The following is a 13,502-nucleotide window of genomic DNA, read 5'->3' as shown; positions in this document are numbered from 1 at the left end:
GAATGGAAAAAATTATTCTCTCTGAAAACAAACAGGACAAATACTGTGCTGCAGTTCTAAACAAGTCTCACTGGTTTAAGAGATGCTCTCAAAACTCTTAGGCAGAGGTGCATCTGCAGTTTTCCCATCTCTACACCTTCTCCCCATGTCCTGACCAAGAATACCTGCTCTAATTAGAGGAAAGAGAAAATTACATGCACTTAAATGGAATTGTATTTCAATGGAAAACTGCTGCTTTAAATATATTTTTGGCCTCTTACAGACTTGCTGTAACAAGTTATGAGAGCTCCTGCCACTTCTTTTCTTCCACTTGTATTAACAGGAGGCTTAATTTCAGTGAAATTAAGGATGCGATGCACAGAAGACATTTGAGATGTCTCTTTAGCCAGCTTTCCACTGCTGTTTCTGTCAATAAATAAACTCACATCACTCATTTCCAAAGGCTCCTTCAGCTCCACTGCTGTGGGGGTCTCCTCTGCAGAAACTGGAGTATCAGAAGTGATCTGTGTCTCTCTCTTCAGTGTTGTATCTGCCTTATCTCCCTTTTGTATTTCATTACCAAGCTCATCTTTTAACTCAAGGGCCTCACGGAAAATGTTTTCGTTCTTTTGCTCGACATTTTCAAGTCTTTCTTCCAGACTTTTGTGTTCACTCTGAAGTGTTTCAATCTCATCCTTAATAAATTCCTGTTCTGGTGAAGAGGCGTTTTGTTTAACAGTTTCTGTTAAAACCAGACTTTTCTTTACCGTGTCTTCACATCGGCTAAGAGGTCCCTGTTGTTCCTTTAAACGTGAAGAAAACATTTTATTTGAAAAGTATCTTCACTCAATATACCTAATGTTAAGATCTAAAGTCAACCTCCAAAATCATAAACACTTGTTTTCAACAACAAACTGTGTTGAAAGGTACATGCAGACCTACTTGCTGCAGAAAGTCAATTACTAAATCAATAATTTCATCAGCCATTTTATGCACAGAGAACACCTGAAGCTAAAAGCATTACAGTGACAAAATAATACAACAGCCCACTGGGTGGTACATGATGATCCTTCCAAGTTCTGAACAGGTAATTCCCCCCTCACCTCCTCTCCTATTCCTTTTCCCTTCTTAGTGGTATAGCGAGTTCTGAAGGACAGGGAATTGCAGTGATCCATATCTGAGCTACGATTTCAGCTTAAAGCAGCTCTCTGTGCTCACAGCTACAACACTGAGTACCCTTCTGCCTAAGGGCAGAAGAATGTCTACTTATGCATGAAGGACTCTTCTTAAAAACGGACTTGGCTCACTGACTTTTTAAAAAATTCTTCCCACTGGCTAAATTAATGACACTAATACTAAATTTAATCCTCTCTTTCCTCATTGTGCCCTGAGAGTAAAAACCAAAAATCCTAACCAAACAGAAGAATCCTGCATGCTTGAGGTAGGACAATTTCTCCTGAACCTTCAGTTCAGCCAACAGGAAAAGGTCTCCCCAGTTCATTAAGAGTGGTTTGAGTCCTACAATTATCTCAATAAAGGAACATTACAAATCTTTTATTTTAGACAGGTTTCATAGCTTTTTGGTTTGACACCATGAGCAGCTCTCTTTTACAAATGTGATGGTCTCCATGATGCAGAAACTGCAACATACCTGTGATTTCAACTGATTTTGCTCAGCTGATGGTTGCTCCTTTGCTGGACCATCACACTCAACAAGCTTCTCAGTGACAGTTTCCAGCTCAGTGCTCAGGTCTGTTACCACATCCTGAGCCTGCTGGTGCTCTTGAACAGGGCTTTCCAATGTCTGCATCATGGTCTAGAAACCAAGGAGTTTCTAGGATTAGTCCACAATTATCTCAAACAATCATCCACAGACTGTTACAGCTTTTCCAGGACCTCACCAGCAAACAAACTTGCTTGTTTCCCATAAAATATTTTAAATATAATTCATAATATTTTCATGAATAGCAGGAAGCAGAAGGGTTGGCATTCCATAGAAACATAAAAAGGATGTTTTCTCTTAAAATGGATGAAACATTAGAGACGGAATGCCACATAGGGTACAAACTCAATTTGCCCTACATTGGGTGAAACCAAAAACAAGCAAGATGCTGGAAAAGAATCTTTCCAAATCCATCCTTCCAAAAGGAAGAAAACCTACCATGGCTTGAAGAATGTCAGAGCAAATGCTTCATATTATAGCCATCCAAATCTGTTTATACAGTACAAAATGTTCTTCACACTTACTTTGGTCACATTTGTTTCAGTATTTATCCCTCAGAGAGAGAGAGAGAGATATTCCCTGCCCTTTTCCAGAGGAACTCCCTCCACTCCCAGCTTTACCCATAACCTTCCCACCTGAATGGTACCACAGCTGGACAGTGAGAACTGCAACCAAGAGGAAAGGAGAGTGAGGTTCTAACCTGGAGCTGGCTGAGCAGATTTTCATGCTGGTGCTTTAATTCTGACCATTCTGCCTCTGTGAAGCAGGGATCGACAGCGTGGCCCTGGAGATGCTCCTTCTGGCTTTTCAATTTGCTAAATTGGGAAGTCAAGGCTTCTGTTTTCTGCAGGAGGTCAGCATAGTTTGCCAGCTGAGCTTGCTTCTCCTCCAAACCAGGCTGAAGGGCAAAAATCTCCTGTTGCTGTTTCTCCAGTTCCATTAGAGCCTGTTTCAGATCTTCTTTGCTTTGCTCATATTGCTCCCTGTTGCACTGAAGTTGCTGCTGAGGACTAAGGAAAAAATACTGTGTTTAACAGTGGTAAAAAAACGAATGTATTGATTACCTAGAAAATGTCAAAGTGTGAACAAGTCAACCATGAGAATGAACTTGAGTGCACTGAATACTTTTTTCTCCAGATTTTAAATCACTGATCAAACTGGAATTTTCAAGGCGATGAAAAACACTGAAGGTATTGCAGATTAATTTGACTTAAATGCAGACGAATGACTACCCTCTTAAACCTTAACCTATAAACCCACAGTTTCTAACGTCTGAGATGTGATGCTCAAGCTCTTTATTCTTCTGCTTTTCATTGCAGCAGAAATTCTGTACAAAAAACTACAATATGGTAATGAGCCTGCTTTCCTTGACTTCCCATGACAGCCTCCTGAAAAGGAATGTTCTGTAGAAGACACACATCACATTTAGTTGGGCGGGGGAGTGTTTTAGAGATACAGACAACAAAACCAGCATTTACAATATGGGATATGTTAGTACAACCCAGTGATTACCCTCCTGACCTTTACATTGGATTTCTCTTAGTGTGCTTTATAAGCACACATGCTGATCTGCTGCAGGTGAAGAGGTTGCATTTGTCCACAGGAAGTATGCAATGAGACAGAAGTAACATTTGTATGTTCACATTTAGCAATGGAGCTCAGATATCTTCCAGATGGAACTTAAATGCCAACATTCAAAAATATGATCCCACACAAACAAATCCAAATAAATAGTCTGGATATAATTCTGTAAAGTACATCAAGATAATTGAGGACAAAAGCAAAGCTTCACTGTTTTGGGTTCTGCCCCATAAGATTCATATTTTTTGGCACATAAACAAAGCACAGCCTCACATACGTGAAGGGCTCTTGCATCAAGTTCCCTGTTCCAGGTTCTCACTGCTGTTGTTCCTGTGGTACATCTGCTGTTCACAAGCCTTATCCTGCAAGGTCCTGAGCATCTCTTCAGACATGCAGAGCATCTCCTCTCCTGCTTTTAACAGTGCTTTGCATTCTGCTGTGCTGGATCCAACACAGCCAACGCTCCATCTTCCTGAGCACCTCTTGTGCTGCTTTTACTGGGAGCTCAATAATAACAGGAGGAAACAGAACATTCTCTGGCTATTCATGGCCACACCAGAAAATATCTCTGGCTATTCACCACCAGACCATTCAGGCCAAACTGTGACCTGCCCCTTCACAACTCTGCAGAAATACAACTATTTCTGTGGGTATCTCATTCTGCTCCCAAAGAAAGAACTGAAAATGAATGGAATGGATGCAGGAAGAAGGAAAAAAAAAATCAGTATAGTAGTAAGTGATCTCCACTGCCTCTTGGCAAATTCCACATTACCTGGTACATTCAGTGGCCAGCTGACAGATGTTTTCCCACTTTTTCTGGAGATCAGAAATAGCCTGCTGAACCTCTGGCTTCTTATTTTTCTCATTTCTCAATATAGTTTCTCCTAAAGCCACCATGCTCTGTATTTTGGCCTCAGCTTCATCTCTGAGACTTGTGATTTCCTGTATTAAACAAGAAGCAGAAGCAGTGCATATAGAACTATTTTTGATTACAAAATAAAATGTATTACCATTATTTTTTTCAGACTTTTCACACTGCTGTTTAACACAACAGAAATCCTCTTCTAATATATTACATAGCTAACACATAAACAGATAGATCATCTAATTTTCAATGTCTGGCGCAATTAAGCTGATTTATTAGTTATTCTCTACAAAGAAGACCGATATTGTGGTGACAAATAAAAAAATGCTCAAATGACAAAACTACAGGCTATGAGCAGTGACAGTGTCTTTCAGGAGGTACTGACTCATCAAGCATTAGCTTGAGGTGGAAGGTGAAAAAGGAATATATTTAACACAATACCTTTATGTGATTAATCCTTTCATCTGATGGCAACTCACTTCCTTGAGAACTCATTTTATTAAGAGCCTCCTCAAGCTTTTTGATCCAGCAAGAAACATCCTGGACAAGGTCTTCAAAATTTTGTCCTTCCACTGGAAGTCTCTCAGTATCCCCTGCCATTTCACTGACACGTGTTGTCAGTGCATGGTACCTGCTAATGAGATTACTGGTTTCTGAAAGGGTTTCATATTCTGACAGCCCAGTCTCCCTCAAGGAATTTGATAGCTGAACCAGGGAATCAAATGGTTTCCTGAAAAAAAAATAATAATAATAAAAAAAATCAACATCTATTTGTTGTAACAACATGGAACAATCTTGTTTAGAAGACAGTTCTTAGAGCAAAGAAGCCAATACCTCTGCATTAATAGTGTTTTATAGACATTTTCAACTTCTGTATCATCTTTATTGATCTCTTTTACTTTCTCCTCCTGAGCAGAGAGCCACTCTCCCAAGGCCATGCTGCTTTCTTCAAGGCTAATGGAGGAATAGAGACTCAGGTCAAAATAAGAGACATCACATGGCTAAAACCTGCTGGCAGCAGTGTTTTGCTGAAAAAATAACATAAATACAATGTCTGATCAAGCAAAATTTTAAACATAAGCCTAACTTAACTATCTCTGTTCATGTCACTGAAATTGTCCATAGTTTCCATACAGGTCTGCTATGAATTGAAAAAACAGCCTACATGGAACATACAACAAAACATTTGATTAAAACACCATCTTTTGTAAAAAGAAGGGTTGCTTGCCATTCCCTATGGCTGCTTAATAATGAATCATTTGATACCACTTGTTATTAAAATGTCAGACACAAGATTAGTTCCCTACCTACTGAGCTGCTGGAGAGAGGCACCGAGTTCCTTTTCCCTTTTCTGACATTTGGAGATCAACCTTTGCAGTTCTGCCTCTTGATCTCTCACACGACTGTTGAGGTGGTTAATGCTTGCTTTGGGCAAGTAAGGCTTCACTTTATTCAATAAAGCTTTAACCTCTTGGATGTCTCTATCTCTGCCTTCAGATGTTAGGAAGTGCTGAAAAAGAACACAAGCACAAGATGCATTTGTCAAATTTGCTGTAGTGTAACAGATATTTATGTTACAGGAGCTTTTCAGCTCCTGTTATTATCTCTGCCAGATTTTTTCCGGCAATTTCACTTCCTGAAAAGGAATTTATGTTAATTCAGTTTGCTGACTATTGCACATGTAAATGGAAAAGTTGCTGTTTGTAAAATAAGGAGAAAGTGGAATTGATGACTCGTTTTCTCTTCTCTACAGAACTGGTACACACAGAAACAGGCAAGCAGCACCCAAATCTAGCACTGACATCACTCTATCTCCTTCTGCTGCTTAACTGTGATTGCTTCTTGCAGATGTTGTGGCTTTTCCATCTGTTTTCTGTTCATTCTGTCTGATTTGCAGAGAAAATCTTGCCACAACAAATTAAATGCAAACTTTTTCACATTTGAGTCTATTGGGGTCAAAATTTCATGCTACTCTCTACACATTTGACTTCCTGCAGCCTTTCACACTGAAGTACTTAGTCAAGGTCCACTGATTTTCTTTAACTACTGTCCTGTCTCTCACTTGCCCAAGTTGTCTGACTTCATTCCATTAGGTTTTATTTTCATTGCCCTTTTTTTCCTAATGCTTTCAGTTATATGAGATGTTCTTTCAGCCTCCAGTTAAAAAACCACAGCAGTTGAATTCAGTCCCAAGAACAGTCTCATGGGTAAAAAGAGCAACACTTCAAGAACAATCAGCTTTAGAAATTACAGTATTTTAATACTTTACCTTTAGCCTCTGTAGTCTTTCTTCCAGTATGGGTTTTGTTTCTGAGGGCTCAAAGCAGTCCTTCAGAGACAGCTGAGTGCTGCTGAACCAGTCATTAAAATTCTTGCACTGACCTGAAAAAAAAAAAGGTACATTCAAATTTTTTCATTAATTGCATTCTGTAAAAGAAAATTCTGTTTAACATAAAGATTTCAGACAATTTACAATTTTGTTTATCAGTGCTACTGTCAAAGGTTGCTTTTTACTACAGAATGTGTGACTGAAAATGCTGCCGCTCTTTTTTTTTTTTTAGCTCTCATTAGCTGACAATCAACACACCTGTTCCCCAGGAACAGGCAAGTCTGTTATACACAGCAGCTTGGGTAAACAACACTTGGAATAGCCTGGTGGAAACTTCTCATTCTTACACAGATTAATACTATTTTAAAAACATTTGAAGACATTGAGACTCTCTATGGGCCAAATTTCCCATCTGCATAATCTTGTGTCTGCTAAAAGCAAAGAACAGTAACACTATTTATTCTTGTAACTAATTTTAAATAAAAAATAACTGGAAGAAATTAAAACACTGGATTTCTTTATTTTTAAATTACATACTCTGACATCTGTTCCTGAATTATGCTTTACACTTCTTTTATCTAATTTTTTTAAACGCAAAAATAAGAAACCAAATACTGTGATTCAGACTGAGTGGTTTGCGGGGATCAAAATCTATTGTTCTGCAAATCTTACCTTGTTCACAACCCTGAGGCAGTTTGGGATATCAAAGCAGTTTCAGACACCTAACCAATTAACTGCATAACCTTTAAGTCATTGTGGTGGTCAATGCAAACTTGTAAAGGTAAATAATTTAAATGTGTTCACTTACGATTCAAAACACCCATGAAGTGATCTTGAAGCACATGTTTCTTATTATTAAATAAATCAGTGACACATTTAAGCTGCTTATTTAATTCATCCACATCAGGACAATCTGTCTCTTCCTGGAGTAATGCCACAAGGTGTTCTTGTTGAAGAATTTTCTGGTGTATCTCCTAAGGTTTAAAAAAAAAAAAAAAACAAAGCAGGAGAAGTTTTAAAAAATAAGTTTTGAAGGTCAAGCAGAAGTTTACCACACAGAGCTGCTTTAGTACAAACTAGAGTTTTGCAAAAGGGTTCAGCCCTGCCTGTGTGTCAGAATAATTTCTTAAATTATGTTGGCATTAACAAGGCCATCAGTAAGTAGGTATAAGCACTAAGCTCTCCCTGAGCAGTGTGTATACACCTGTGTGCACACATAACCCCAGAGAATAGATACCTCAATAGTGCTATTGTGTGTTCCAGAGCATATAATACTTACAAATTATAATGCCTCAGCTGCCATAGGCATTATTCCACCCCCTAAATTCCTTACTCTGTGTGTCAAGACCCCGTGGGCTGAAAGGTAGCTTAGTGGGAGCTAGAGAATTAATTAAAAACTCTTATCTTTCCTCCAGTGGCTGTGATTTCACTGGCCCAAACACTAGAGGTCTGACACCCACAATGCAAACAACCCACTCGGTGCTCCACAGGAGGTTTAAATCTTGCGAGCCTAAGCCTGCAAGCTCAAGTTTCAGCAAATATTTAGCTGAAATTGTCTACTGGGAGATCCCCTTGCAGTCAGGCCCAAGTGGCACAAAGGCATTCTCTGTATATTACCCAGTTTTGGAGAACAGTCAACCCAAACAGGCACTACTGCCTGAACATATTCTGGGTGGCAATATTGCTGTTGTGCCTAAGATTAACCATTTCCAGCAGCTGCAAGGGTTAAATATATCTGATAATTCCAGGAAAAAGAGGCTTTTCTTCCATGTTTCTGGCAGCTTAAGGAAATATTCATGCCAGGCTCTTCACTTAAATTATTCCAGCAGTCTACAATTTACACAGGATCAACACTAACACTTGACCAAGACAGAAATTATGAACAAATGTGTATAATATACACAATCTGTGGCATGTTACCTCTAGTTTAGTAAAGATCTCTAAAGTGTCTGAAGGAGATAAAGCTTTGAGAAGTGATTCAGTCATTCCAATCTGTGTCTTGGCCAGATCAAGGTCCCCTTTCAGCTCTGCTGTATTCATGGTGAGTTCACTGGTCCCTCGCTTGGCTGACAAGACCTCTTTTATTAGCTCCATTTTTTGCACAACAGATGATCTGATGACCTTAAAATTGTAAATAAAAATACATTAATTATACTGGATTGATTTCCCAGACGTTACAAAAATCTATGACATACATAAAAAGAAATTAAGTAATCTGAAGTCCAGACATTTCAATTACAGTTCGTTTCAATTTGTTTCCCTCCCACTACAGAAATTGAAAAACATTTAAGTTCTGCTTTTCTGAGGAGGAGTGATGTCAGTTTATCTTAATTAGCATTTTTACTGGTGCTGCTTTATTTTATTTGTCAATCTCTCCAGTGCCAACTCTGAGCTGGATAAAGGCCTGGACAAGAGCTACAGCTGCCATGAAAAAGAGGGTGGCAGCTCTCTCTGTAACACACCCTCCTGCAGTGATTCCACTGGGGGAAATTCCCCACAATGACCCAAAAAAAGGCCAGCAGAGAGGTTGGGAGCTCTGGCTCGAGACTATTCACTAAGGAGCAACAAGTCCTGAAACTCATCCTTGACTTGGCTGAGGCAGCAGCTGGGTGAGATCACGTGTAGAACACCACCCCAGGGACCCAGGGTGCTCTCGAGGAGCACAGCACGCACAGCACAAGGTTGCTGAGTCCTTCCCTAAGCTCCTTAGATCACTTTACCCAGTGAAACTCCTCCAAGCTCACTGCCTGCTGAGGATAAACACAGAAATAGCTAAACAGGGTCAAGCTCAAGGTGCATTTGACAGACACTGTGAGAGGGTGATTACAGAACTGCTACAGAAGCAAGGTAAGCTAACATGGTCTTAAACAATTTATTCTTTGCTGTGTGAAGCTAGCATAGAAAGATGAAGATTTCTTTGTGATACCCCAAAGGAAAACACCACAGTAAATGTCATTCTGTGCAAGAAACTCCACATTGCCAAGCTACATTAAGCCATGTCCAGGCAAAGGTAGAGTTTAAAATCAACAATCAGTAAAGCTGAGTTCCGGGGATCCCAAAGGGGTAATGAGGTCCATTGTGCCCTGATGTTGACCAACAGCCAAACACCAGGTATCACTGACATCAGCCTCATTGGGCAGGCCCCAGGGCCTAAAAAAGCACAGAAGTGAGAAAGACCTTTATATTTAAAATTACAGGTTTGGTTCTAACAACCTCTAATAGCTTGAGAGACACAACAAAGGAAATACTGCTGCCCACTGGCAACAAAATGCCTCCAACTCTCCTTGAGTAGATATAAGTAAAACCAGTAACTGCTGGTTACTGAGGTAAAGGCAATACTAGAAGCAGGGCTGTAAGTAAGAAGTACTGGTGTTATCAGCTGTAAAAGCTTCTCTGTACCTGCAGCTCCAATGGAGCTTCATTACTATTCAGAAGTTCTTCTATCTCAGCCACTGTGTTGTCGAATTGTTGGAGTTTCTTCTCTTGGACTCGTAAGCATGCCTAAAGGTGGAAAAAACACATTGCTAACTGTGCTTCTCTCCAAATTAAATCTCCATGTTTATGTTAGAAAATTATATTAAAATATTCTGATTATGCATTTTGGCATAAGGAGGTGTCACAATTTGTTCATTTCCTGATTTTCATTTTAGCAATTAAGCATTTTTTGCATTCGAGTCAGAAACACCCTGTTTCTCAGCAAAAGCAGTTGCTAATGCAAATCTAGCATATATTTAAGAATCTTAATTATTTTGCTTCAAGCAAATTTGCAGGAAAATAATTTTAATTTTGCATTTATGTCTTGCTGCTTCTACTAAAAGGGATTTTCTCAGATGTCACAGACTTTAAGTCAACAATCGGCACGTGCTTTGGTATGGAAGTGATAAAATACAATACATCAATACACTGCTGTAAGCACTTTTTAAATTTAAATCCTACGCATATGAAAAGACCTCCACTCATGTGAATGTATTTTGAAACAAGTCAGTAATGTGAAGGTAAAATGCCAGCTTCAACCTAGGATAGTGACATTGTTTCATATTCCCAAATCGATATTCCAAGCTCCCTGAGGACAAAGCCTTCCTTTTGTAGTCTCTGCAAAAGCAATCATCAAAACCCATTCATGTGCTGCAGCCCTTAAAAGAGTCTGCATTTGCATAAAGGCTACAGGGGAAAGCAGAACTTCTCTCACATTATTTATACTGAAATTATCCTTAAATACACAGTGCAATAATTCACTGCTCTGTTCTTTTGTGACAGGCTCCCTGAAAACACATGCACCAGTGCTCTGCTGGGCACTCACAAAGGACCCTGAGTTCCAACCCTGTGTAATGTGACACACATTGCAACAGTTGGGGGTTCTTTTGGAATTAACATAAATGCAGAGATGTTTCAGGATCAACCAAAAAAAAGCAATAATAAAGTGACAAATGAACCTGATGCCCTCTGCACTTGGAATTGTTATACAAAAATTCAAACACATTGGGTTCAGTTTTTTCTCCTTCCATTCCGCTTTATAATAGTTGCTCATGGGAACATGATTTCTGTGTCTCTTGCCTTCCTCTCCGTCCTCATTTGATATTTATCTCTCAGGAGGAAGCAGCAGAATAACCTCAGTGAAGCCACCTCCAGCACAGCCCTTCCTAAGGAGGAGCAGAGTCATGCCAGGGGCAGGGTCACATCACACTGGACTTGAGCGGTTTCCAGGTAACAAAATGGCCCTAAAGATGCATTTTCCAGCTGGTGCATTTTTTACTGGAGACTCCAGGGACCTAAACTACTCCAGGAAAATTCTGACAATACTATGGTAGGGATAAAAATGATGTGATAAAATATCCACTGCTGCACAGTGGATATGCCACTGTTCCCTAGTGAAGATCCATACACGAAGAGCACCTTGGTTTTTTACTGCTCTGCAAATTAAAACAAATGAGCAGTGCTAACAGTAGGAGGAAAGCTGCAAACAACCAATAAAACCAGGCCATTTGTAGCTTGTAAACACTGAGGAAAAACTCCCTGCAAATTTTCAAACAAGAGCACATGCAATGTATTTATGTCTCAATCACTCTCAAGAAGGAAATTCTTTTTGCTTAGTAGACACTGGTTATGACCACAACGAAGCAGCATAGCAGGTCCATTGTGGCTCAAAAGTTAGAAATTAAAATATTCACCCCATACATGAAGCTTTCAATGGCACAGACCTGGTGCATGTGTTTTTACATTCAGCTGCACCCTGATACAGAGAATTAATGTTATAATCTGTGCCAAAGGGGCATGGGCAGCCCAGGCTCTGCTGCTGCCTGTCCATGTGCAGCCCCTGGAGATGCTCAGCAGCCACTCTCTGTAGAGGCTGCAAAAAGTTACAGTGAGGAACACACTGGGACAAGGGGAAAATAAACCACCTCTGAAACCTCTCTTTGAGCTGGGCCTTTGCCCAGCTGTCCCAGAAGCTCCAGTAGCTTCACTGACAGGCCACTTACGTCTGGAAAACTAATCATTAGCCCATACACACTCTTTTCTTTCTTCTCTGTGCACTGCTGTACTCCAGGCTACAGCCTTACAGGCCTTCCCTTTGCTCCATCTTCGTACAGCACAACACATCATCTGCAGTGTTGCATTGATTGAAAACCATTTATTACACACACACACTATCTGTGCATTTGTTTCCAAGATCTGTATCCCCAAACAAAGGCAACATCCTCAGTGAAACCATCCATGCAGATACAACTGCAAATGTTACAACTTCCTCTGCTGATATTTCTATGCAATGTACATGTTTACAGCCCAAAGCCCATATCGCTATAGTATAAAGGAAAGGTAAAATTTTCCATTTAAATTACCTTCAGCTGAGTGAGGTCCTCCTCAGTCAGGCAATGGTCTTCTGCATTCTTGAGCTCTGCGTTTGCCCAAGCATCGATTGCACCAGATAAGTCCAGGAGTTTGTCCCACAAAGCCTGAGCTCTTCCCAAATTATCACAGTAGTTTTCAGTCTTTTCATTGATCTACCATTATTAGATTGATAGACAGAAGACACACAGAGATTTCAAAAAATGTTGAGTTATATTCTAAAAGCAAAAGCAGCACAATAAAATCAGAATGAGATGAAACCACCCACAAAAACAAGAGCGGCAAAGAGGGGGAAAAAAAATCTCGTGTCTTCACAGTGAACTGGTCATGGAGAAGATATTTAAATCCCTGCCACACATGTCACCAAACATACCAATCACAACAGCAGCTTGCCAGTTTTAAGGCAGGTTTAGGAAGGAGCCTTGCTCATTAATGTTTATCTACTCCCAGTAAATACCATTTAATCTCAGTATTGATGCACTGCTTAGATCGACAGCGGCGAACATTTCTCACCAAAAGCACCAGCACTGTAATTTCCCAGATTGTCTCCAAAGTCTAAATCCATAGAAGTTGTTAAGGAAGCTTACAGAGTCAAGCAGACAGCACAAATATTGCCTTTCTGCATTTTCTAGAATTATTTACTGCCAAGGAGTACTGACAATATGAACTACCTGAGAGATCAGGAATATTACATCCACAGATACTTTGCAAGCTTTGCTCTGGTAAACACTTGGGTTTATCTCTTAAGAATCTCTGCCATATTGCGCTTAATTTATTCGAAATATTACACCCGTGTCAGAATCAATTACTATAATGCATAACAGATAAGACCACCCTGATAATTTACTTTTTACATACATCCAGCCATCTGTCCACAATAACGTTAGCCTCATTCTCGAATGGAGGCTCCTCAAAGCTTCGCATTTTATTCAGCTGGAACTGCAGGTTTTTGCAGATCTGATTTATTTTGTCTACATCTTCAGCGTGATCATTAAATTCCTCTTTTGCCTCTTCAATCTGTGAAAAAGACCACATGGATATTTGTGAGCATATTTGCTTATGATTGTTTATTCAGCAAAATGTTTTTTAACTGATTTGCTGGGTTGTTGTTGGTTTGTTTTTTTTTTTAGCTTAGAGAAACAACAGCATTACATAAAATAATCTGTTTTATACAGTATGAT

At 39.7% G+C, this 13,502-nt stretch overlaps 1 protein-coding gene across 1 annotated transcript in view; it reads right to left on the bottom strand.

Moving 5' to 3' along the window:
• The window catches only part of SYNE2 (spectrin repeat containing nuclear envelope protein 2), a 172,583-nt gene that overhangs the window by 103,532 nt on the left and 55,549 nt on the right, over positions 1-13,502 (bottom strand). Inside the window, 13 exon segments of the mRNA XM_083863278.1 lie at positions 426-782; positions 1,631-1,795; positions 2,403-2,712; positions 4,056-4,225; positions 4,590-4,878; positions 4,983-5,102; positions 5,456-5,658; positions 6,418-6,530; positions 7,286-7,451; positions 8,398-8,598; positions 9,877-9,978; positions 12,315-12,476; positions 13,180-13,338. Of these exon segments, the coding sequence (XP_083719404.1) occupies positions 426-782; positions 1,631-1,795; positions 2,403-2,712; positions 4,056-4,225; positions 4,590-4,878; positions 4,983-5,102; positions 5,456-5,658; positions 6,418-6,530; positions 7,286-7,451; positions 8,398-8,598; positions 9,877-9,978; positions 12,315-12,476; positions 13,180-13,338 (2,517 nt within the window).

Source organism: Zosterops lateralis, assembly GCF_965231275.1.
Source record: "Zosterops lateralis genome assembly, chromosome: 6".
NCBI lineage: Eukaryota > Metazoa > Chordata > Aves > Passeriformes > Zosteropidae > Zosterops > Zosterops lateralis.
This window is presented reverse-complemented; position numbering and strand designations above follow the sequence as displayed.